Source organism: Pinus tabuliformis, chromosome 6, assembly GCF_031772625.1.
Source record: "Pinus tabuliformis cultivar Carrire ecotype Pingquan chromosome 6, CPIR1, whole genome shotgun sequence".
NCBI classification, from domain to species: domain Eukaryota; kingdom Viridiplantae; phylum Streptophyta; class Pinopsida; order Pinales; family Pinaceae; genus Pinus; species Pinus tabuliformis.
In genome coordinates, this window is record NC_142292.1 from 958,429,481 (window position 1) to 958,456,281 (window position 26,801).

The 26,801-nt window shown below is 39.4% G+C and overlaps 1 protein-coding gene across 2 annotated transcripts in view; it reads left to right on the forward strand.

Moving 5' to 3' along the window:
• The first annotated feature begins 247 nt into the window (after positions 1 to 247).
• LOC149262130 (uncharacterized) overlaps positions 248 to 26,801 on the forward strand; it is a 145,622-nt gene continuing 119,068 nt past the window's right edge. The window contains exon 1 of one of the 2 annotated variants that reach the window (XM_089423449.1): positions 248 to 674. In XM_089423449.1, the coding sequence (XP_089279575.1) occupies positions 529 to 674 (146 nt within the window). In that variant the 5' untranslated portion in view covers positions 248 to 528. The remainder of the gene's footprint in view (positions 675 to 26,801) is intronic. The other variant, XM_089423453.1, reaches the window with a different exon arrangement.

Here is a 26,801-nt window from a genome sequence, read left to right on the forward strand (position 1 = left end):
CACATTTTATTCATGTAAACGAAGCATTAAACATTAAAATAAAGAATAAACATCAATAGAAAGTAAAATTTTAGTAAAAATATCTTTCATATAAATAATAACCATAACCATAGTTTTTTAGCCACGTAAATAATAACCATAGTTGCAAATGACCTGCAACATATAGCTTGGATAACAAGCGGGAGAAACGCGCACCTTTTGCGACATTGCCCCCAATCTACCAGCGTCTAGAAGGACGCAAAGGCATATTCCTATTTCTAACACAGGAAAAAGGGCGATTAAAGTGGAGAAAGGTAAGTGGGAATCAAATGAAAATAAAATATTAAAGCCTTTCAAACAAACACTCAATCAAATCACATTGGCCAATTGACAAAGTAAAACATTTAAAATTCAGAAAACAAGTCAATCAAATCACAGAAGACAATTTGCGAAACCATATGACTATTTATCCAAACAAAGGCGAGAGAATTCATCACAACAGATAGAGGAGGTGAACTCGGGGGAAATAGAGAGGATTGACGAGGAACAATGGACGAAGTTGCAGTGGCCAGCGATGGACGTTCTCTATCAGCGGGATCTACCATTCCTTCATATTCTCTTTTCAGCAATTATCCATTGATGGCGGCTCTTCTGTCATTCGCGTTGGCTCAATCCCTCAAAATCTTAACTACCTGGTACTTCTCTTCTCCTTTTTCAATCTCATTTACAGAACTCAACAAATCATTGAGATGATTCATGTCAGTTTCAGAAGATTTGGAAGAGAAATTGTTGTTTTTGCTATCGTCATTAATTATATATCTGTGAAATTTGTTCACTGGATTTTTGGATTTCATGTGTCACATGGTTTTAAATATTCTCCTGGCAGCTCCCCTGCCACAGCAGGATTTACTCCATTAGATTTGGTGGGCTGCACATGATATTTATGCTGCTTCGTTAAATTAGAGGACCTTAGTTGCACGTAGGGTTTATACTTTGTCCATGTGCGTGACTATTGGTTGTTTCATGTTTAATTTTGTTCAGAATTTTGTCTGTCTGGGCATTTTACACAGAATTTGCAGGTGACAATGGTGTCGTTTGGATCGGAATCAATTGTTGTACTCTATTGTGCCCCTTGCCAAAGTTTTTTTAATTTTTAATTTTTGTGATTGTTTCTTTTGGAGCTGGCTGAGGTCAGTGTCTCAAAAGTACTCCCTGCTTGTTACACGCGACACCCACGTTCTCACCGTGGCTTTGGAGGTCCTCACTGGCCACACAAGCATTGAGCCCGATTTTAATCAATTGTTGTTCCAGTTCCCGCTGAGTGCTTTTGCAATATTCTGGCTTTGACATGTTTACCGTGTTCGTAGTTTGCTTTGAATGTTGTATGTTCTTTTGTTTGGTTATTTCATGTAATTTTCTGTATATATGAACAAAGCTTTCCTTTTCTATGCTCAAGGCCCCATGAAACCCCCGATTAATATCTAAGCATCTGCGAGATTGAGGACTTGTATCATTCGTTTGATCAACGATGATGCATTTATTGGCTCTTAAGTTTTTCTGCATTAACGGGGACGTATTGTTTTCATTCTCATGAATGGCTCCTTTCTAAGTTAGGAATACTTTTATCCCTTCAGCAAAACATTCTTATGTGTCACCCAATCCATGGTCTGGTTGTTTGTTTGTTTGGTTGGTTGGTTGCAAGGAAATGCAATTGGAGAAAGAGCTGAAAACCCTGACCTTTAAGGTTATTCATTCTGCACAGTCATCAATGTATAAAGCAAAAAACAATGAAGGAAACTGCATTGGATTAAATGCGAAACTCGATATTTGATCCCACAGCTGGGATCATATTCAGGAGTTTGCTAAACTCAAAACTTAATAGATTTTCTCCTTAATAATTAACAGTAATCCAAACTATGGCACATGTCAAACTTTGCAGTGGAACCGTTAATTATTATTATTATGATTATTGAGATTGTGTAGGGCAGGCTCCTGAAGATGATCCCAGCTGTGGGATCGAAATGTCGAGTTTTGCATTTAATCTAATGCAGTTTCCTTCATTATGTTAACCCTCACCTTTGTCAAGGTATATACTTTCCTTCCATGGGCCATGCCAATTATAAACTTAATTGGTTAACACCTACCCATGCATATATGCTATACTCGCCTTGTGATGTGCAAATGCTCTAAAGGAAAGATGAGTGGGCCAAGGACTAAGACGAGAGAATGCACAAAGTCCAAAGGGACAACAAAGAAAGTAATAGAGAATATGTGAATGTGTTGATGAAGAATGAGACTAATGGACAAGTTTGACACTATGGAAAGAACTTGACGTGGGATATGGAAACCTTTGACGTGATGTGGAGAAGGTTGAAATCAAAAGAGATATTTTGGAACTGGTCAAGGCACTAGAAGAAAACCATATCGGGTCGTGACCAAGAATGACAATCTCATATGAGTAAGACTTTGGAAGTTGGAATAGTTGGAACTTGGAAATATCCCTTGATACCCTAGCTCTAGGGTATGGGATCCATCAAAGGATAAGTAGGAGGCACATGATCCGAACTAATTTATACATGCCATTTCTTGAAGGGTAGAAGCAAGACATTTTCATAGTTTTTGACAACAAGATTAAAATAATGCTTGTGCTCTAGTTCTTGATCAATTCAAGCGGAGATACTCAATGCTCTTGTTTTTTGGAGGATGTTGGTAGGAAATCTTATCTTGTAGGTTTTGCACAAAAACCACGCTACCATGTGACTGAAGAATATAGTGTTGAGCAATATGAATTAGGTTCTTCGCCAATCAAAACTATTTATGGAAACGTGAGGTAAAAAACCAATTATTAGGTGATAAGGACATTTGCTTTATAGAAAGTCAAAGTCTTTGCAAGTGATCAATGACATGACACGAACAAAAAAAGAATTCTAGTAACTTTGAAGCCAAATGTTCAGTGACATCTATAAGTGTTAACATTTGCTTGTTTATCATTCACATTCACTATATTTCCAGACATTGTTATTGTGCAATGTAAAGGCCACTTGTTGTGTAGGGTTTGTGACATTATCCTTTTGAATAAAATGCTTCCTTTGACTATTAAGATAAGCCAAGTATGCACATACATGGCATTTCGTAAAAATGAAATTGGTCAATAGTTCAACCACTACATGCTAGTAGCCCCTAGAGTCTAGAAAACAAAATGGTCTATCACAAAGTACAATATTGCCTAACAAGGTTATCAAGTAAATACGTCTAAAAAGTAGGCATTATTAACATGGTATAGGACCAACTAGCCCACAAAGGCCAAACAATAGCAATCATAAACCTGGTAGTTGAGGGAATCGTGCACATATTGGGCAACAAGTTGTCTTTGCTCTTTTGGGGCTATCCCATTCATCCATCGCAGGGTTTGGATTATTAATGATGTGCCCCCACTCATTATTACCTTGCCTTTGCTTTAGAGGCTTTTTTGCATCCCAGATAGTTAAGGCAATTTGTGGGAACTTGTATCCATGAGTTGGAGGTGATAGGGGTTAGCTACAATGGTGCTTCTCTCTTTATTTATGCACAACTCGACCAACATGATGATGAAGCCTCTTTTTAGGGTTGCACAATTATGGGGAAAACACAACCTTATGCAGTAGTTTTGATAGGTTAAGTAGATGATTTGTCTATGAACTTCAATGTTGAGAGCCTCATATTGAGGACCATGTTTGATATAACCTTCCTAGTTTGAGTTGAATCTCAAGTTTGACTTAGCATTGTAAGGAAACTTGTTGGTGTAATGTTGACTTAGGTTATACAATACTATTATTATTATATTGTTAGAATATTAATATATTTATATATGTTAATGATATTATTATAATATAAAAATATGTATTTGAGTGATTGAAAGGTCACAACCCCTTCAATTTTCATTATATATGGGGCTTGTGACTGTTTTATTCAATACCACAAACAATTTGAACACAACACGTATTTGCTATCAAGAGGATATGTCCATTGTCTATCATGATGTAATGTTGTGTGGAGTTAATCTAACATTCAATTTCTAGTGTTGTAAATACCTACATTCTAATAAATGTGGTGTATTGAGCAGTAAACTCTTTTGGATCAACAATGCTTGCTATTTCTTAGCAATGATAGACGCTTCTCCTATAATGAGTGGCAAAGAAACAAAACTCTATCATAGGAGGCTAGGGTTTGCAACAATATCAAATTTGTATATACAGGTTTTGCCATAGAAGACTCAACCTTGTTGTTGCTCAAATCGATATTTTGTCGAGACTCGATAACAATCCCCATGTATTTGGAAGCACTGCCAAAGGAGTCACAATGGATATGCTTGTCGGAAAACATTGTCCACTTGAAAAATTTTGTCATCAGGAACGGTCCTCCATCTATTGCACAACTATGTAAATAAATAAAAGGGGGGTGGATTTTGACCTAAAGTCCTTATGAAAATAATAAGGGGATAATAGTATATTCCTCACTTATATAAATTACCTCTGATTTAAAAAGTTATAAATGGGGTTTATTTTATAAAGGTAAGAAGTACCTTTATTTCTTAATTCATTGAAGGGTGAGGAAATTTTTCCTAGCAAATAATGGCATATTTTTCCCTCAAGGACACAACACTTTGTGTTAGTTTACTTTTTGCTTGTAGAGCATTTGATTGCTGCTGTAAATATGACACTTCATGGGAGAGAGTCTCAAAGAGGGTGTTTTGACTTATTGGCCATCTTCATATAGTTTTGTCATTTACTCGAGTGTGGGCACCCTACTTAAGTTGTTGCATAAAGTGTTTAGTGTTTAGTAAAAATGTGGAATGGGTGAATTGGCATGTGTGAACTTGTTTCCACCTCACTTTGGCACATGTGGGTGCACTATTTGAGGAAGGGCGCTTTCTTTGGAAGAAGTGTCTCTTGGAGGATACTTGGGTTGGTTTAAGTGGGCCTTATCTTGTTGAGTGCTCCACACGACCTTTTTTTCCTTGTCGACATAATCTAGGTTTACTTGTCATTGTTGTCTCCCTTATCATATAAAAGGGAATGAGGGTGCTTCACATGATCACATTGGTTTTGCTAGTTTGCTAAGAGAGAGCGAAGAATAGATAAGATCTGATAAATTTATTGTTCCAACGAATGACCAAAATTAGGTCAGTGGGATTGTCGGATACAAAAGTGTCCGTACAAAGCAGGGTGCTAAGGCCACTCCTACAAAAGCACAAGCGAAAATAGAACCAAAGATAATATGTAATGTATAAACTCACATGGCTCCTAGCCATGAAGGAAAATAATGCTCTAGGAGAGGGCACAAAATACAAGGAGCAAGAACCTCAGGGCTCCAAATTTATACCCCCTGGAAAAGTAGAGGGGATACTGCCCTCTTGTGAAGCATCTAGTATCTACAACTTGGGAAAGGCTGATTTACTGTTATATATTTTTCTTGTCATTATAATAGAAAGAGGTGATTTTTTTCCAAATTTGGCATTCTAAACTGATTTATTCTTGATTGTAGTTGATTAAATATGCTAATGTAATAAACAACCAAGCTGGTGCTGAGCTGATTTAGCATGAATCATGATTATATAGTTTCAGATCTGTTGTATATTTAATGCCAGGATGGTGCTGAGCTGATTCAATTTATAGATTTGAGTTTAAGATTGCATTTTGATTAATTTAGTGTTTAACCACTGTTGGAATGATTTAACATTTTGATATTACGATGTCTACACTCTTGAATATTGCATGTAGCATTTTGGTGTTTTCCATATCTGAAGTTTTGTTAGGTGTTTCAAAAGGTTTTAGATTCAATTTGCAGGGTGAGTGTTCTTTGAGTGCAGATTTGATGCCATTAGGTGAAAGTTTTACTCTGCATTAGAGCTGTGTTAGAATTTCCATCTACTGTATGAGAAATAAACTGCTTGTGAGAGGGATGAGAAATTGAGAATTTAGAAAGTGTGATGCCCAAAAGGCCCTAGTAATTGGACTAGATCCATACCTGTGAAAGGCTATGAGAAGGAAGTGAATGTCATGACCAAGGTGATTGGAGTGAGTTTTATGCCCAAGAGGGGTGATTTGTTTTGTTTAAAGTTGTGTTCAAGGGGAATGTAGGAATGAATGTTAGGGCTTTGAACTTTACCACTTGGAAGTGTAGGTTGCAATTGTTGATGGAGGACACAGAACTTTGGAGCATTGTTGGAGGGAAGGCTACAATTCCTAGGGAAGCCAACCACTAAAAAGGTGTGACTAAATGCCATAGAGGAGGGGAATAACTCCAGTCTCAAGAATGATGTCTAGGAGATGGTTCCAGAATTTGTTGGGAAATCAATGATTGATTTCATGCATGCAACTGGTGCGAGCATAACTCTAGTTTCAATAATGATGTGTAGGAGATAGTGAGATAGTTCCAAAACCTGTTGGGAAATCAAAGATTGATGTCATGCATGCAACTGATGGGAGAGTAACTCTAGTCTCAATAGTGATGTTTAGGAGATAGTGAGATATTTCCAAACCTGTTGGGAAATCAATGATTGATTTCATGCATGTAATTTATGGGAGCATTGAAAAGTCCAGGGCAAGTTTTATTGGAGGGGGATTCTTTGAGAAAAAGGGAGTTGACCATGATGAGACTTTTGCTTCAATTGCAAGAGGTTTTGAGATCCATGGGGGTGAGATACCCAGGTATTGCAGGTTGCTAGTATTTTTGACAAAGCCCCAAGCAAAGTGGAAGTTTGAGATGTTTCCTGAGAAGTTTGGTTTGCCAAGATCATGATGCTTTGTGGGAGAGGGTCTCAATGAGGGTGTTTTGACTCAGTTTCTTTTCATCTAGTTTTGACATTTAAACGAGCTTGGGCATGCTACTTAAGTTACATAAAAAGTATCAGTGTTACATAAAAAAGTGGAGTGAGTGAGCTGATATTTGTAGACTTGTGCCCACCTAGCTTTGGCACTTTTGGGGTGTATTTTTGAGAAAGGACGTTTTCTCTTAGGTTGAAGCTTGATGTTGTTTGGAGGAAGTTTCTGTCGGAGAATGCATGGATTGGCTGGTGAGAATGGAGTTTGTCCTGTTGAGTGCCCACATTGTGGACCTATTCTAGTCTAGGGTTTTCTTGGAGTTGGAACTACTTTCTCCCTTATTCTATAAAAGAGAAGGGGGATGTTTCTATTGACAACATTAGTTTTGTTAGTTTGCTAAAGCCTAAGAGTAGAGTGAAGAGGAGAGTAGCTGTGATAGCTAGTTGTTTGGTTTTTGCATTGGGAACTTGTGAGAAGCTGATGTACTGTTATGCTATCTTCTTATCATTGTAATAAAAAGAGACGTGATTTCTGTTTCATATTTGACATGCTGAGGTGATATTATTTTTTGTTATTGTTGATTTGTTATGCTGATGTAATAAGCAATTGGGCTGATGCTGAGCTGATTTAGCATGCTTATATAGTTTTCAGATCTGATGCATATTTAATGCTATGCTAGCACTGTGCTGATTTAATCAGATCTTATTTTCAGAATGCATTTTATTAGATCTAGTGTCTGGTTGCTGCTGAAATTATCTAACCTTTTGATGTGTGGTGTCTACACTCTTGAATATTGCCTACAATGTTTTGATGCCTGCAGATTTGAAGTTTATAATTTTTTTAGAAGCTTTAGATTTAGCTGCAGGGCTGGTGTTCTTTGAGTGCAGGTCTGATGTCATGAAGTGAAATTTTAACGTCTTGTACACTCATTCAAATTCTTTGCATTTGAAGAGCTATCCATCACTCAATTCATTGCGGGGTGCTTCAACTTAAAATCTATGCGCATAGCCCCAAACTATGATATTGAAATTTGTATGCGAGATGAGCATCATGAGCTTCATGCAGATTACCAATGGAGATGAAAAAGAACCCATAGATGAGAAGAAAAAGGAAAAATGGTTTAAAAGATTAGTGCAAGCTTGAAGAGTCATAGAGGAGAATGTGTTAGAGGAACTGAGGGTCCTTATTCAAAAATAGGAATCTCCTAAAGGTGCTTGGGAAATTCTTAAAAATATACTCTCTACACTTTGTGAGGATCTAACTCAACTAATTATTTTGTTGCAAGAAACTATTGTCCAGTTGGAAAATGATAACACAAGGCTTATAGTGCAGGTTTCTCAGTTGCGGGATTCTAATACCAATTTTTTTTATCTACCAAAACATGAAGAATGATCATCATCTTATGTGTCAACAATTGGATGACAAGGATAAGACATCCAAAATTTGCATGACCTCAATCAAATCCTTATACAAAATATAAGTGAATTCAAGAATATTAAAAGGGAAAAGGAAGAGTTGGGATATGTAGAGGGTGGACTTGGGAAGCATGGACTAGGTATTGTGAACAATTGAACCTAAGATAACTCTAAGACCATTCCTTGGATAGGTTTAAACCAATGTTGTGAATATTGGCATTGGGATAAAATCGGCAAGTGTCCAGATTTTATTTATTTATTGTTTCTCGTGAAATTTGGGAAAAAAATGGTAAAGATTAGCAAACATAGACAAAATTAAAAAAATACAAAAATGTTCATTTTTTTTTCAAATTTTTCAATATGTAAGGCATCCACAACATAAAATAAATGCATTAACACATAAATATGAAAGAAAACTAACATATAAGATGTGCAATATGTCTAGTGCTACATCACACATAACAATGAATCATGTCCTGAATCTTGAGTCTTGACTCAGCCTCAAAATATCAACAAAAAATATAATAAATGTATCTCATATCATGAGTCATATACAATGAAATGAGCCACTAAGTTCTAACTTCTAACTAATGATTTCCTCTGCCCCTTTTGTGAGAAAATGTAATGGCTTTTCCTCTAGATGAAGAAGGCCCTTGGGCTAGCATTGGACTTTGATGTCCTCTAGAAGAAGTAGGAGGAGGTAGACTACGTCCTTTACTGGTGACCATGGTAGGTGGTGTCACCTCCTCCTCCTTTGCTACCTCTCTCTCCCTTGTAGAGGCTACCTCCTCCATTACCACCTCCTCTAACCAATCAGGGGCTGATTCCATGACAAACCTCTCGGCCTCAACCCTCCATGCAACAATGGTGCCAATCCCCCATCCAATGAGAGCGCTTCCACGTCAGGGGTCTTTTGAAGTTGCCTCACCCTTAATCAGAGATTGTAGTAGACATAGACCATGTTGTCGAGGCATTGGGACTCCACCTTGTATGAGGGTCAAAAATTATAAATTGATAATTAAAAAAATAATAAATTATAATTTTTAATGAATTCAAAAAATTAATTTGAAAATTTTTAATTTGTTGTGCTTATTGGTGTGTATTTTTTCAAATACACTTTAGTTGTGTTCACATCTGAAGGAGCTACATGTTTGGTTGAGCACTCAAATGCCAAGCTTTTGGAGATTGGGTACTTTGCCACCATATCTTGTCCACCACTCATCTACAACAAATAAGAGAAACATAAGAAAAAATTGAAATTTGAAAGTTGAAGCAAAGTATGAAGATACAATGAAATTTGAAACAAACTAAAGCTTACTTGGCATTTTGGTCTTCCTATCCTAGATAGCCATGTCAAAGCTAAATGTGTCACTTGCTATCTTATATATCTCCATTTCTTTAGAATTTTTTGCGCATTTTGCTGGATATGGCACCATCTTCTGAACATAAGTAAAGAATCCATCCATGACCTCAACATCAAATATGAAGCCAAAGGAGTAAGAAAATTTGGGGTTCAGGTAGATCCCTGCAACATGAATGGGACGATGGAGTGTTTTGTTATATTGTTCATCAATCACTTTCAATATCAATTGTTGTTTCTCAAACCCCTCATCCCCCTTATCTTCATAATAGCTACGTATGGATTCTTTGGCCCTATCCATGGCCTCATACAAGTAGCCCATTGCGGACTTGTTTCCATCAATTAATGGAAGAACCTTTACCAAAGATTCAGTAATGGTACACACCTCTTGCACTCTTGCCCAAAAGCTCTCATGGTATGACACTAGCCTGCATATGGCCTCTCACTCTGGTTTGCAACTAAATGATAAAGCATGCCACTCCTCTGAAATAAACACTCTTCACATCCCACATAGAATTCAAGAGAGATTGAAGAGATATGAAGGTAGTGGCAAACCGTGTAATAGCAGGGTGCACCAACTCCTTGTTATTGGTGAATCTTCTCATCAAATGAAACACAAATGCATGATTATATATAAAATTTGTTATGATTTTTGGTGATTCAACAATATCCCTGACATAAGGAATTTTTCTTGTCCTCTAACATCAAGTCAATACAGTGTGTAGCACAAGGTATCAAAAACAAGTTAGGATGCCTCTCCATAAGCATCTTACCAACAACATAATTTGCAACATTGTTTGTTATGACCTGGACAACATGTTGTGGACCTACCTCCTGAATGAACATGTCCAACAAATCACATAATAATCGTGCATCTTTGATATGTGCAAATGCATCAATAGATTTCATAAACATTATCCCCTTGGGACAATTAACCAAGAAGTTAATATGGGTTCTACCCTTTCGATTAGTTTAGCCATTTGATATCATAGTGCATCTCGTGTGTTCCCATGATGCCCTAAATTCCTCCAATCTAGCAGTGCAATCGACCTTTTCATTTTGAAGAATATGCCCTCTCAAGTCATCATAGGAAGGGGCTTTGTACCCCAAGCCAACAATAGCAATAACATCAACCATAGGCCGGTAAAATGGATTGTTCCTAGTAATGCTGAAAGGAATGTCACTCTAGAAAACACCCACCCACTAGCTTGTTGGCTTCTTCCTTCTCCTTTTTTTAAAAGTTGACCTGATAGACGATTGTGCACTAGGTGCAGTTCTAGGAACAAAAAATGATGAGGTAGCTGTGGGGCTGATTGTAGAAGCTAATGCTGAACAAGAGCCACTTTCACGGTCACCTACCACCACTTCACCCTTTGCCATTTGAGTCTTCATAGCTTCTTTGTTAATTCTAGCTGACTCTTTATCATCTAATGATTTGATAACATTTCAGATGATTTTTAGAGATGCGTTTGAGCAAAGTCCTACTTCATGTCCCGAAATTTGTGCAAGGTGGTATTTCAATCGGAATACTCCCCCTTTCATATGCTTCCCACACAACTTGCAACTCAAATATGCTATATCGAACCCTCCATCGGGATCACCATATTCCCACATAGGGTCCAAATGTCTTGGCATGTTTATTGAATTGTTTAATGTAAGATTGAACCTAGGGCAAAAGAAGAATTAAAAAAAAATATATAAAAAATCAACATTTTGACAATAAAAAATCATCTCCACTCATTGAAACAATAATTGCAAAAAAACACACTTCTTGCCCTAGTAAAATCATGGAAAATAAATGGGTGACTGAAATCCATGGAAAAACAAGGAGAAAAAAACAGGGTTGAATTTGATGCCCATACATGCAAATCGACGACTTATTAAGGAAAGTCGGTCCACAATCTAATTTTCTTTGAGTGGGATCCTTCTCTTGGCTTAGTGGACCTGTCCTCCTCCTCTGCTCTCTAACTTGATCTTTGTTTGCAAATGACACAAAAAAAAATCAATGAACTTTATAAACATGTTGTACTCACACTGATGATTTTTTCAAGTCGATGTGTGAATTAATTGCGATTTTTATGATTAAATGATGATTTTTTCGTAGTGATAAAATCGACTCTTTGACAAAAATCGCGATTTCCCAATTTTATCATGATTAAATCGTGATGTTCTCAACACTGGTTTAAACCAAATTGATATATGTATGGAATCCTTGTTGCTCCTATCACTAATTTGCAAGAATAAAAATTTGTATTATCTACTTCTACTATGGATGTACTAGATGCTTTTGCTCAGTAGAAACCAAATACTTCACCATCCACATCATAGTTGTATTTGACATCCTAATCATATTGATTGAAGGCATCATTGTTCTTCACCTAGGTATTGTTACCCATCAAAAAGTGGATAACCCACAGGAGAAAATTTTCTCCTTCTTGGACAACTAGCCAACCAACAACCCTATATGATCAACACATTTCATGATGCTAGGATCCTCTACTTGCTTTGGTTGGACTTCTCTCTTCCATTTGGCATTCCTTCTTGAAGGAAGGTGGGTTATCCATCAACAGGTACTTTAAACCATTTTGTAATCATGTGCTTTTACTTAATGAGATGGGCATACTAAAATGGATCAAGGGGAAAATTGGATGATCGTTCAATCTTGACTGTATTCTTGTGCTCTCACTTCATTTGGGAGGTTAGTCTTAACTCCAGTCCAGTGGGACCTCCTCTGAGACCTTATGGTTTTAGGAAGGGCACTGTTGGGGATGCTTTGATTGAAGTAGCATGTCCATGATATTCCATACCACATTCCATCTCGATTCTTAGGGCTTGTGGTCATTGGTCATTGAGATAGGCACCCTTTCATCCTCATCCTTAAGTTTAAGTCGGAAAATTTTGCCCTAGAGGTTGATGTAGCCAAAAGAAAAATAAAAGCATAAGAAAGCTACAATGAAAGGAAAAAAGATAAAATGCAAAATATGGTTGGGACATTTGATTAGTACGTGGAAAAAAGCCTAACATGAGCTCTACCCCGCTTAATAGCCATCACCCAATTCTTCAAACACATGATGCTTCATCTATAATATGAACTCTTGTATTGTCCCAACCCCAATGAGCAATAATCTGACTCATCCTTAACGAGTAATGGAAAATTGCAAAAGCAAGCTTGGGCTCCTGAGATGTGCACCCAAATCAAAGTAAATCATTAAGAATAAGAAGTAGAAGGTGCAATAGAGGGGTGGAAAAGGTAGGCCGAGGAAAGGGGTAACTCATGCCTTGCTCCGTCCTTACATCTATACACTCAGCATGTTGGACCTCATTACCTGGTCACTTGGCTATGGCACCTTGCCTTGAAGTTTTTTCCACTTCGCAACCACCATTTTCACACACACCTATGAATTGATGGGCTAACTTGGGACATGTCCCTTCCCCTTGGGTGTTTGAAGCACTTAATAGGGTTATCCATCTAAGCTTCCCTAACATAAGGAGGTAACCTGTTTACAAGACTTGATCTAGTTAGACATTTGAAGGTGAGCTTTGTGTGAAGCATTATTATGCCCTCAACATTAGGTATGGTCCACAATGATGCATTTATGGTTATTGTCCCTAATGATTGATTATTTTAGTTGATTTTGAGTAAGGTTTTGTCAAGTGGTATTCTCATAGCAACAAAGGCCTTTTGAGACATGATTATCCTCCTCCTCAACAACATTCTAGAGGTCGTTTTACGCATTCCAGAGAGAGTTGATGCAATGTTGCCTACCAAGAGCAAAGTGTTGGGCTACTTTATGATTCCACATGGTACTTGACACTCATAGGTACTTCCAGATGCTAAAACAATCCATTTGCAGATCAAATAATGTCGCAAGCATCTTGTGCAACTCGCCACACTCGTTGCCATGTACTCTGCCTTTGCTGAATTGAGTGCCATTGACTGTTGAACCATGAGATCATGGCTGATCCCAAGCCGAAACAACATACATATGTGGACTTCTTGTCCACCACACTCCCTTCCTAATCAAAATTTGTGTACCCTTGCAACTCCACTCCTCCAACTTTGACGTACCTCAATCCAAAGTCTATTGTCCCACGAGATATATCAACACATGTTTTTTCTTAGCTCCACCATGAACTGGTTGAGTGTGTTCACAACAAAACATATATTCGGCCTAGTGTTGACCAAATACATCAAGGAACCTATCAACTTCCTATATAGTGTGGGATCCATTAATTCACCTTTGGGAGCACTCAACTTCTTTAGGCTAGTGATCATAGGTGTAGACATAGGCCTGTAATCTTCCATCCTGAAGCTCCTCAAGATCTCCACTGCATACTTGCTCTGCCAAAGGAAAATATCTCCTGGCTATTGCCACACCTCCAATCCAAAAGAGTAATGTATCAAGTCGATGTCCCTCATGTTGAATTCTGAAGCAAGATCCTCGTTGCACATCCCTATGAGCTTCTTTGATCCTGTCAGGAAGAGATCATCCAAATATAATACAAGATGAGCGGTTCACCTTCAACGAGTACATAGTATAAGTTGGGATCCACTTCACTCTTGGTGAAGCCCAAACCAAAAAGATATCGATTGATCTTGGCTTACCCTCCACGTAGACCCTACTTTAGCCCATAAAGGGCCTTTTTCAACCTGCATACATGGGAATCTCTCCCATTTGCCTCAAACCCTTGAGATTGCTCAATATGCACCTTCTCCTCAATAACCCCATTGAGGAAACCAGTCTTCACATCCATTTGATGTCTCTTCCAGCCCATTTTTGAAGCAATGGACATAACTGCTCTAATAGATGCATATTTGGTGATAAGTGCGAATGTTTCCTCATAGTCTACTCCCTCCTTCTAGGAGAACCCTTTGGCCACGAACCTCGCTTCATACTTCTCGATACTGCCATCAACTGCATGTTTGATCTTATAGATCCATCGAGAAGTGACTGCAAACTTTCCTTCTGGTCTTGACATGATGTCCCAAACATCATTACTCATGATGGAGCTATACTCCTCTATCATGGCATCTTTCCAGACTTGCTCATCTATAGCCTTCTCAAATGTGGAAGGCTCAGACTCGTTGACGCTGCTTGTTAGTGCTAAATAACTGGAATATCTGGTCGGTGGTCTACTCAGCCTGAAAGTGCTGCTAGGAGCTTGCACATGCTCCTCAACATCCCTCAATCTCTGCTCCTCCTGGTAGAGCTCGAAGGAATATCCAGTTGAACCTTTGAATCTGCTCGCTGTGTCCCTGCTAGTGCTGTTGGTCCTTGTTCAACCTTAGGAGCCTCTTGCTCCCGATTCTCTACCACTGCTCACTCCTCTTGAGATCTCCTAAGGGTCCCGCCCTCATCAAATTTGACATCCTGGCTCAAGATCACCTTTCTCTGTGCTAGAATGTGAACTCGATAGGCCTTTGAGACCTCGCTGTAGCCAACAAACACACCCCTCTTAGATAAGGGCTCCAATTTAGTCCTCTTTTCTGTAGGAACATGAACATAAATTGGACTACCGAATTTGCACAAATGACTCACATCCGGTTTCACTCTTGTCAACAACTCCTCAGGAGTCACATCCTCCAATACCTTATGAGGATTCTTGTTCTACAAAAACATAGGCAACTTCTGATCAGAGATCATTGCACTTGCTACCTCCATGATGGTCCTATTTTTCCTCTTGGCAACCCCATTTTGCTGAGGGTTGTAAGGAATTGTGAGCTCCTTTTTAATTCCTTCCTCCCTGCAAAAATCCTGGAACTCGTTGGAGGTATACTTGCCCCCATTGTCCGATCTCATCACCTTAATCTTCTTCCCTATTTGGTTTTCCACAAGAGCTTTGAACTCCTGAAACTAATCAAAGACCTCATCCTTGATCCTCAAGAAGTAGATCCAAGTCTTATTGGAATAATCATCTATGAAGATCACAAAGTATAAGGACCTTGTGATCGATGCTACAGACATAGCACCACAATATCAAAATGCACCAAGTCTAACATGCCCTCTGACTTGGTCTAACTATGACGATACACAACCTTGGCTTGCTTGCCAAACACACACCCTTTTCACACTCCATCCTATTCCACTTAGATCTTTGGAAAACCAGTAACCATTGTTTGCACCATAGGAAGAGCTCCGTAGTGTAGGTGCCACATCCTCCTGTGCCAAATCTTGGTTTGGCTATCACTCTCATGAATGAGAGCCTTCACCGACTGGCCTCTCAATAGATAAAGATCCTTCTCCCTTCTACGAATCACCCCTTCTTGTTGAAATTGGTCCCCTTCTACCCAACAACCACTTCACCTCTTGTAAAGTTGACCTCCAGTCCTCTGTCTTCCATGGCTAAAATTGAAAGGAGATTTTACTCTAACCTTGGTACATATAATACCTTGTTCACCTCCATGATACCCCCTGAGTCCATCTGGAACTCGATACCCCCAGTGCCCTTGACTGCATACTTGGTCTTGTCACCAACCTCCACATTTACATCCTTGGGCCCCTAGTTATGTTGGTGAACAAGTTTCGAGATCCCGTCATATGAGGAGATGCTCCATTGTCCATGAACCAGACACCTCTCGTGATGGTTCCAGAAAGGCAAGATACTAAGGTGAAGTTTTTCTCAAACTTCTTGGCCATCTCCTCCATTTGCACAGTAGATGCTGTAGCAGTCTAACCTTTGCCCTTCTTTTTGTTAGGACACTGACTGGAAAAATGCCTAAACTTGTGACAAGCAAAGCATTTTACTTTGCTCATGTCTTTTTCCTTCTTGTTCCGTGAAGATGGTCCTCCACCTTGGCACTACTTGGCCTTCGGTTTGTGCTTTTTCGCTTGTGCAGCAATAACAATCTCATCTTTATCTTCTCTTCCCTTTCACTATCCTTCGCTTAATGGGAGAAGCTTTCCCAGATTTTCTTCTTGGTGAAGTTATCTCATAACCGACTCCAATTAGGAAGCTGTTGATGAGCAAGAATCCCATCCACAAAAGTGGACCATTACTTTACGCACCCCTTTAGAGCAACTTTGACCAGCTTTGAATCATGCGCAATTTTCCCAATAGCCAAATCTCATCACGAGCGTGTTGGACCCTCGTGAGATAAGAGTTCACGTCTTAGATATGTTCATTTTGATATTGTTTAACTTTTCTCACAACACCATTTTTCTATTCTCGTTTGTACTTTGATAAAAACTAGTCAGAGCTACCTACATTTGTCTTCTAGTGTCCTTCCCTGATATGTGAGGAATTATATGATTCATCACACCATCCAAAATTATGCAGCTTGCTTTCATATCTTTGGTTGTATACTCTACTTCAAGATTCAACTTTGAAGGAACTTGCACGCCTTTGCTCACTAAATCCCAAAGACCATTCATCTTCAGAATCTAGGTAATTCGCTCCTTCCAGGCATTGAAATTTGATACCTTGTCCAACCTGTCTTCGTATCTCAAACTTCTTAATGACGCCATCTCCACAAATCGACCACAACCACAAAACCAACTGCAAAATTTCAAGAAATAATTGTATTGCCACAAAAAAAGAAAACTTGGCGTTGCAAACCTTTGTGATGTCAGATCTCTCTTTTAGAGTCTTCTAGATTGCTTTGATATCGTGTTAAATTTCTAACACCAACAAGATTTATTTTCTCATCTCAATTTAATTTACCCCCAACAAATTATTTATTTACCCAAATAATTACTGAATCATCGAAATATCATTGGTATTTTTAACTTCTAAAATTAAATATATGCAATGGAAATAAACACAAAGATCAATCATACATTGCAAAATAAAATCACCCCCAAGAATTCCTCCGTCATCTTATTATCTGGAAAATTTGGGTTTTTAGATGATACAAGGAAAAATACAAAACACTAGAACTTGTAACACGACTCCCTCAAAATGAATTTGGCTCAAGGTGACTCGACCTCAAGGAAATTAGCCTCCGGATGAAATCGACCTGAAGAACTCGGCCCAATTACTTTGCCTGCAACTTGACTTGTGCCCTCCTTTGGGGAAAACTCAGCCCTACAACAACTTAGTCTCCTTTAGATAAATTCAATCTCATGCCGACAACTCGACCTAGCAATCTCCTCCTACTCGACCCTCTTGGATTCTCACAAACCCACTTGCACTTCTCCTTCTCTGCGCACTGGTCCATTGAGCCGCTCGCACTTAGAGAAAATCTCTTTCTCTGAATGATGACTCGCTCACACAAGTTGTGCTCTTTGTGTGTCTTCACCTCCTCACTAGGTTTCCTTCATAATCTTCATCGAGTTCAAAACCCTAATCTCAATCTCCCTTCTAGAACCATCTTAGAGAAAAATGGTTGAAATTATTTTTAAGTCACTTAAATAATTAAATTATCTTTCCTTAGAAAATAACACAATAGTCCACAATAATTTGTTGGACACCTAATCCTCTATGGGTTGGTGTAGAATGTGAACAACCATGAGAGTCCAAGAGACCTTGGGATGTGGAATCCAACGGTCACACAAATGTACTATAAATGTATATCATTGTCAAATAATATATGTACTTTACTGCTTAGCTTTAATATTCTATTGCTGCCATGTGTGTTTGACATGGTATCAGAGCGGGCGATTGCTGGTCCTGCTCCAATTTGAGCCACTAGTTTTGTGGCATCCACCTAGGTATGCATGTTCTAAATTTTAGTCTTGCCATTCTAATCATATCCTAATTCTCTACCATATTCTCTGCACATTTAATGCCCTTTGCTATTTTTCCAAGAATCTACTACACTAACGCTCCCTCATGAAATACGTTGGTCCTAATTTAAACAATGCTGTGTATTCTGACCTCTCTCTGAGCTCTCAGCATGAATCTTGCTGAGTTATTTTCCACACCTGTCAAATCTGCCTCTAAATTGGTCAGATGAGCCACTCTAAGCAGTCGATTCTCTGCCTCATCTGTCAAAAACGTTTCATATTCTCTCCTCTTGCTGCGGTGGAATCGAAATGACAAGAGCAAGGATGGAATCAAAACTTGCGTTGGACTATCACTGACACTTCTCTTTCACCTGATCAGTGTTACCTTGTGTATGCTACTATCACTCCTATTGTCCACATTGTGAATGTTGGAAGCAGTGTCAGATAATCCTTAGCAAACGTCACAGAAATTCATGAAGTGCTGGATTTCTCTATGTATGAAGAACATTGCTCATTTGGAATTTTCTGTGTTAAGTTTTCAACAGATGGACGAGAACTTGTTGTCCGACAGCTTTGTTTTCTTTTGTTATGGTCGTTTGCTTCTGGCCGCTAATTTTAGTGAATTCTGCGTCCGGAGTCTAGTCCATTCCAAATAAATCTGGTAAAATACTATAAAGGCAAGCAAGGAAAAGACATCACGTATGCAATTCCTAACTTCATTTCGAACATTGAAGAAGCCTAGATCCCCTAGAAGGCGTTGCTCTATACTCCAAGCTAGACTCTCCATTATGGACACCTCCACATAGTAACAATGGTAATTCAATGCCAGCAAAACGTGTTCCAACATTTTAAGCTTTCGCTGGTATGGAAGCCGTAGCAGGAGGTATTGAAACACTTTACTAGATAATAATAATCACCACCTACTCTATTGGATGTGGATTGAAGGTCGGTCCCCCTTATTCGTGCGCTGGTTCAAGAGCCACCTTGACTCAGTCACGATATTCCCTTTCTAGTCTTGAAGTAGTGCGGGCCATTAAATATTATTATGATGGGTATGACGCATTGAGTATATGTTGTCCCCTTTGTGGGCTCCTCCTTTGGTTTCAAACCTATGTGTGTGTAAATCTTGGTGGACTTCAGTGTTTGGCTTATGACCTCGAAGAGTTGATCGAGAGTAATGAAATGCTTCAAAGCCCAAGTTTTTATATAAAGAAAAAAGGGTAATCGTATCTGTTCGTGCTTCAGTTGATTGACAGTGTTGAGAGGATTCTCCTAGACTGAATATACGCCTATGATGTTGCACAGAGAAGAGTCCTCATGAACCCGACATGAATCTGTTGGCTGAGTGCTGTTATAGTGGTGCTGCAATGTCAAAGAGCCAAAATTCCATGATCCAGTTGCAAACTAGTTGATGATTGTAAGCTAGATTGAAAGCCTGAAATCCAGCCTGCGACCATCATTTTTAGATTTGAAGAACATGTGTCCCTATCTAAGCGTGGACACTGGTTATCGTTGTTCAGAGCCGAAAGGAACCAATATTTATTTACAAGTGCTATAAATCTCTGTAAACATCAGCGACCCATTTTCATACACTCGCTGGATGAGGAATTTCTGTCAGTCATCTTGCCGCATCGCAGTCATTTCCTACTAGTCACAGAGCATTCGAATGGAGCCCTGGTCCATGCTTAACACCTAGCCCACGCTTTTCTATATGTGCATTTGGAGGAGCGTTAAAGCTCTGGATGTCGATGTTGAGGAAATCACTTAGAATGGTGATCGTTGGTTTGGCCCAGATGCAATAGTGCATTCTTGTTGTTGTCCATCAAATCCAACTACAAATTGGAGCATAGGAACTCGAAACAGATTTTCAAGGGTTGTGCTCATCTTTGACTCAGGCAAACTACCTTGATTTTCCTCCACTTATAGTTGCATAAGCTTTTATTGCCTAGATATTGTGAAAACACATGTGGTTCTCTTGCTTTAAGATCACATTTTCACTAGTTGCTTTGCTTCTTCTGAGACTAAAACCTGTGAAGCTAGGGCTAGAGAGATAGCCTCATCACTACAAATTTTGATGGTATAAAGGCTTTTATCCAAGCCAATATTATTAATTTCTCTCCAGCTTATGAAAAGAAAAGCTGCTTGAATACCTTTGTTGTAGTTGAATCTTGAGTTGTTTGAAAAATGGCTAAAATTGATGATGTATTAGAATTACTGAATAATCTAATACATTCCACTGAACATGACACAGTAAACATCAACAAGAACATTCTCTGTGATATTAAAACATGTTTGCAGTATACACAGGAGAAGGTAGACTTTTTGGAGCTTGAATCTCAGCTTTAGCAAGCAGAATTAAAGCAGTGGAGTCATCATTCTCAACTTGTTTATGTTCAGAACATTGAAATAGACTCCCATAAGCAACACGTTGATTTAGATTCAGTGTCCAATGAAGGAGCAGAGTTACATGCAGATGCAGAAGTTCAGTTTGCACTTCCCAAGCCCATCATCAGACCTTGGGAAGAGCTTGTCCACAACAAACACAGAATTGGTCTTGGATATGAGAAGGACGTGTCCTTTCATATTCCAGATTACTCAAAGCCCATCCAGTTTCAGAGTGTTGGATTACTTTATGACAACTCACCTTCAACTATTCCAAATTTTGCAGCTCTTCCACAGCAACAACAACAGATTGTGAAACGCTAACACTGTGACCGAGTTGGTCATATGAAAGATCACTGTTTTGATCTTCATCCATGTAAGCACTATCATAAAACCAGTCATTCTTCAAACAGATGCTTCAAAAACAAACATCCTGCAAGAACAATGATTCATCTTGGATGGATCGCTTCTTGGCAATGTGATCCGGATTTAAACAGGAACGCAATAAATTACAGAGATAACCATAACACAGAGATGCGATAACCATAAAGATAGATATGCAGCGAAAATAATACTTCATTCCATTACTGTAAAATACTGAAATATGCTTACAAATAGAAATAGAAATAACCCAGCTAGGGCGATGGTAGCTTATCTCTGAGAAGAGATGTGTCCACTACATGCCTCTGAACTACTCCGAACTGTGTTACAATGAGGCTCGAAGGCCTATTTATTATTGAGAAACAATGGAAAACTCTTCACATTCCAAAACCTAACCCTAGAAGATGAAACGCCAAATTGTGGGCCCCGTTTTGGGGTGAGTTGGACAGCCAACTTCCCGGGGTCGCGAATTGGTCGTATTATCTCCGTTTGACGCGCATGATAGCCCGTTGGAAAGATCTCTCCGAGGACTATGACGGAAAAGACGATTTTTATTAAAAAAACGCTGGCGGTAGATTTCCCAAAAAACGTCGTTTAGGGCCTCAAAACGGCTCCGGAAGTTTAGGACCCGAAAAACTGCTAAAAATAGTAAACTGCGCTATAATTAAGGAAACTGAAAACTGAAAGAGACAGTTGTGGGGGTCCAAGTGGGATAGGTGGGTGGCCACCAACATCCACCTGGATCACAATGGGCTTCAACAACCAAGAAGATATTTCGCTCATACAACAGGATTTGTTCTCGAATATTGAAAAGTCTTGTAGTTGAGATCTCTTCATCTTCTCGCCTTGTATCTGACAAGGGGGGAAATGATGGTCATCTACAAGCTTCAAAGTCACATCAAGCGAGCCTGAGCCACAACCTGCCATAGCAGATTCAGAGTTGTAGCCAGAGACAAAGATGCCCCTAAGCATGCCTTCAGTCGGTGATACCTCTTCAAAGAATTGGGGACACTTCCTCTAGTAGAAGACTTCAACTTCTTGCTAGTTTTGGAAGAGTTCTAGGAATTGCATTAAGCATTCCAGAGTTGTTGGTCATCCTTAAACCATCACAGGTTGAGACCTCCCTTTTTAGGATGAGGTTCTCCCTTTTATGCTGGGTGAGACCTTCCTTTCACGGTTGAAGGTTTCCCTCTTCAAAACATCAGCAACACTTCCTTTAGTAGAAGACTTGAGCTTCATGTCAGAGTTGGAAGAGTTCTGGGAACTGCACTAAGCGTTCTAGTGTTGGTGGTCATCCTTAAACCACCGCCTTTTATACCAACATTTCAGAGAGCACATTCAGCCTAGTGCTGCCATGCATTTTTGCACATTTTGTATTACAACTCTCTTCTTGGACTCATACATACCCCTTCGGATTAAGGGGGGGAATGTTGGACACTTAATCCTCTATGGGTTGGTGTAGAATGTGAACAGCCATGAGAGTCCAAGAGACTTTGGGATGTGGAACCCAACGGTCACACGAACGTACTATAAATGTATATCATTGTCAAATAGTAGATGTAGTCTCCTGCTTATCTTTAATATTCTTTTGCTGCCATGCTAAGTCACAGGACACATCCTCCACGGTCCCGTGTACCGTATTTAACGTGTCGGACACGAAAACGGCCCTAAAACGTGTTGAAAACGTTTTTTAACGTGTCCTGAAAAACATAAAACGTATTTGGTTGTTTTCTTTATGTCCTAGTCATGGAAAACGTTTATTCAGAGTCTCAAAAACGTTGCCCTAATGTTTTTTCTCCAGTTGAATACGTACCCCACGAAATCAATGGTTTAAAGCTGACACAATTATTTTTTCGGGGTTCTTTTGCTATTTTCCTCTGATGTCGTCGCCCTCCGTCAATGTATAATCGTCGTGTGGAGCCGAGTCATCTCCGTGGACTCGTGGAGCCGTTTGGCCGCTGGAAGGTTTGGCAACTTGGCAACATGTGTGAGGTTCACTGGTTCAGGTAAGTCGTGGCCCGTAGACCATATGTATAATGCCATAGATGCAATTAAACTTAAGCAGCAAGCCCATAAAAAAACGCGTTTGATTGTGTGTGCACTATGCAGCTTACGCTGTCAAATTCCAGGACCGGTATACAAATGTAAATAAGTTTGTCCACTGTCTAGTGTCATCTAATCAAATGATTATGTTACGATAATATAATAATGATTATCTTTTATGTCAGACGATTTTCAACCCACGGGCCACTGTTTATTTTTAACAGTTTTAAATACTGCATTTCCACTTGCAATACGCTTAATACTATATTTCGGTGTATATGTCTATATATATATATATATATATAAAACGTGTCCCTCGTGTCCTGTTTCTGGGTCGCTGCGTTTCGTATTGAATACTCGTATTTACGTGTCCTCCGTGTCTCGTGTCCTCGTGTCATGTGACTTCGCTGCCATGTGTGTGTTTGACATAATTAATTGACTTCAATTATTATATTTTTTCTAAGTTAGACTTAGGAAAGAAGACTTAAATCACTAGAAGATGCAATAATGTCTTCCACATGCTAAGACACCAAGCCTGTTAGAATTTCCCCAAACCCAACACCCGATATTTGGTTCCTAGTAATTATTAATTGAACGAATACATGGCCATTGGCCAGATTCCTAACACAAAAATATAGTGGAAGCAAAAAACTCGATCTGAATCACAAACACATAAACATATTTCTGCGCAATCAATAGGTCTTCATTAATAAATTAATCACGGAACTTACTTGGGCTCCTGTACCAGGGATAATGGCCCAACTGAGAAAATACAAACTACAAAGTTGATCACCAGCCTCACTACACCATCTCAGACCCAAACACGCTCACTGAGAAGACTCTCTCAATCTTGTGTTGCTGTTGTGTCTTATCCTCACCTTAACCTCGCCTTTATAACTTTACATTGAGCCAAAACCCTAATCCTAAGCCTAACCCTAATCTCAAATTGATGGACAAACAAGATTAGATCTCACCTCACTTGAGATCGACGACTAAGATTAAAACTTTATCACTAAAGTAAATACTTTATTTTATCTATGTTTTATCTTAGCTCCATAAGCCAACATATAATTATCTGCTTTTTCCTAAGTTTTAACTTAGGCTAAGTTACATCAACAAATATTCTAAGGTGAAATGTGGGCAACTTCTGCACGCTTAGACACAAGGATTTTGCAGAAGTACCTGCTCAAGCTACAAACTTCAACACTCCCTCTTAGTGAGGGAGGTACTTCTGGAAGAACTTCCTGCACTTGGATCTGTCTCCAAGCCCATCTCAGTATCTGTAGTTTCTCTCTCTGACACTGAACCTTATTCTACTACTTGAACTGAATCTTGAGCCAAGTTGTGACATCCAACCATGCTCTGAGGATCCTGCTCCTGAGCATCCATCAATGTCATATATACTAGCTAAGAATCACTCTTCCTTGCCACCTACTCGCTTTCAGCAACTGACACTGATCTTGTATCCAAGATCCTCTTGGATAAACTGATAGGTTGTCCCAACAACTTGTACGACTGCCCTTGTTTGATGCCAAGCACTACAACTGCATCCAAGGTCACTCCCTTTGAATATAGAAGCACTTGTCCATCCCCCAAAAAAGACTCTATATGCAACATCATCCAAGGCTGATATTGAGAACACGTGTACCATCAACCCTAGAACAAACAACATCCTTATCACCTTCAAAAATCCTCCCGACTCTAGCTGGAATCTAACACATCCAACCCCTTTCATTGCATGCTTGGTGCTAGCTCCACAACTCACATGGCAGTTTGAGTTTGTCTCTGAAACACTGCAGAACACTAACGTCATCCCCATCTTGTGATTAGATGCTCTATTGGCCACTACCTATAACCCACTCTCCTCATACACAATAGTACTGTTGTTAGAAACATAGGCAACTAGAATTTTTTCTTCTTCTCAAATTTCTCTTTAAAGTCATCAATCTCAGTTGATGTAATGCAACCACCTGATCCTCCTCCTTGTATGGACACTGGTTCACATAGTGACCAATCTTGTGACATGCAAAGCACTTTAATCATGTCCTTCATGGAAGTAGATCCCCCACTTCCCTTTACTTTACCTTTGCCCTTTACTAGCAAAATTCTCCTCTTCATCTTTTCCATGTTGACCTGCAGATTGGGAACATCTCTTTGTCTCTTCTTGTACGAAGTCATCCCACAATCTATTCCATGTGGGCAGATTTTCCCGTGTGAAGATCCCATCAATAAAGGCACCCCATTTTAGAGGAAAGCCACTCAAGGTTGATCTGACCAACTCTTCACTAGCAATAGTTTCCCCCACTATTGCCAATTCATCTCTAATTTGAGTGATCTTGGTTAGGTATGATGCAATTGTGTCAGTGTCAGACATCTTGGCGTTTCTCAATTTCTCCTTCAACATCATCTTCCTGTTTTGGTTTGAACTATGGTACAACTTGGTTAACGATGCCCACATTTCAAAGTCATACTTCTTCCCCCTCACATGAGGTATAACATGGTCTCTAATGGAGTCCAAGATTATTCTCTTGGTTTTCACGTCCATCTTACTAAATTTAGGCTACTAAGTAGGATCTGTGGGAATTTGGAGAACCTTCTCCCTGATGTCCCACAACTCCTGCTCCTCAAATAATAAAACAATCTACTCCTTCCATGTGTTGAAATTCCCTGCACCATCCAACCTATCTTCGTCATGGAGCGTAGTAGCCATTTCTGTCAAACTGACCAACAATTAACTTTTCACCCTCTACACGTTGCCCATACTTGTTGCCCGGGCTTATTGCTCGCTGCCTACTGCTCGAGCATGTTGCTGGCTGCTCATTGCCCAAGATTGTTGCCCATTGCCCGAGACTATTGCTTGTTGCCTGAGATTTCTTGCCCGCTACTCGAGACTTCCTACATAATTGCCGAGGCTGCTCGGAGCCTTCTTACTCCCTACTAAGAAATCGCGGGTGCTGCCCAGACACTTCAATAGTCTAGCAACAATTTTTTTGTTAAATTAATTTTAATGCTTGTACCTCTGCACTTCCCTGTAACGGGTTGTGATAGCCATCGCTGACGAATCCCTTCAGCTGCGCAACACGCTTAGGCCTATGGTACACTTCTCATGTCGGCCTACGACTCTCACCTCTGATCTCGATGACTTCTTTCTGTCGGGCATGGCTTTGCTCAGTTGTGCCCCCTCTCGCATTGGTGCTTGATGACTTCTTTTTGTTGGTCACGACTTTGCTCAATTGTGTCCCCTCCGGCGTTGGTGCACTGTGTCTGCAGGTAGCTCGACTGGCGCGCAGATCCTTCTTGCTGACTTGTCACTCCAACCATGCGGTCTCTTTGCTAGTTGTTGACTGCTTGTTGTGGTCAAATTATTGTTGGTTGAGCTGGTTTGGTCCCTGATATATTGCCTCGATTTGCCTCTGTCTGTGGTTGTTGATTTGCTCATAGCTCTTCGCTTCGGCTGGCTATGGCTGTTGTGGTGCGTTGTGGGATGGTTAGCTAGTTGCCTTCCGTGGCTACTGTCGGCGACTGGTGGGCTGTTGGCCAACCAAGCCCATGGGTCTCACACCCTTTTTTTATTAATTTTTGTTTTTTCCTTTTTAAAAAATGGGCCCTCATTTCTCTTTTTTTTTAATGTTTTTTTCTTTTCTTTCCTTTCTAAAAAATGGGCTCTCATTTCTCTTTTTTTATGTTTATTTGTATCTTTTTTCCCACCTTAAAAAAAATTGCTCGTAAAAAAAATTCCTCTTAGCCCTAAAAAAATCTTGCCTCTCAATTT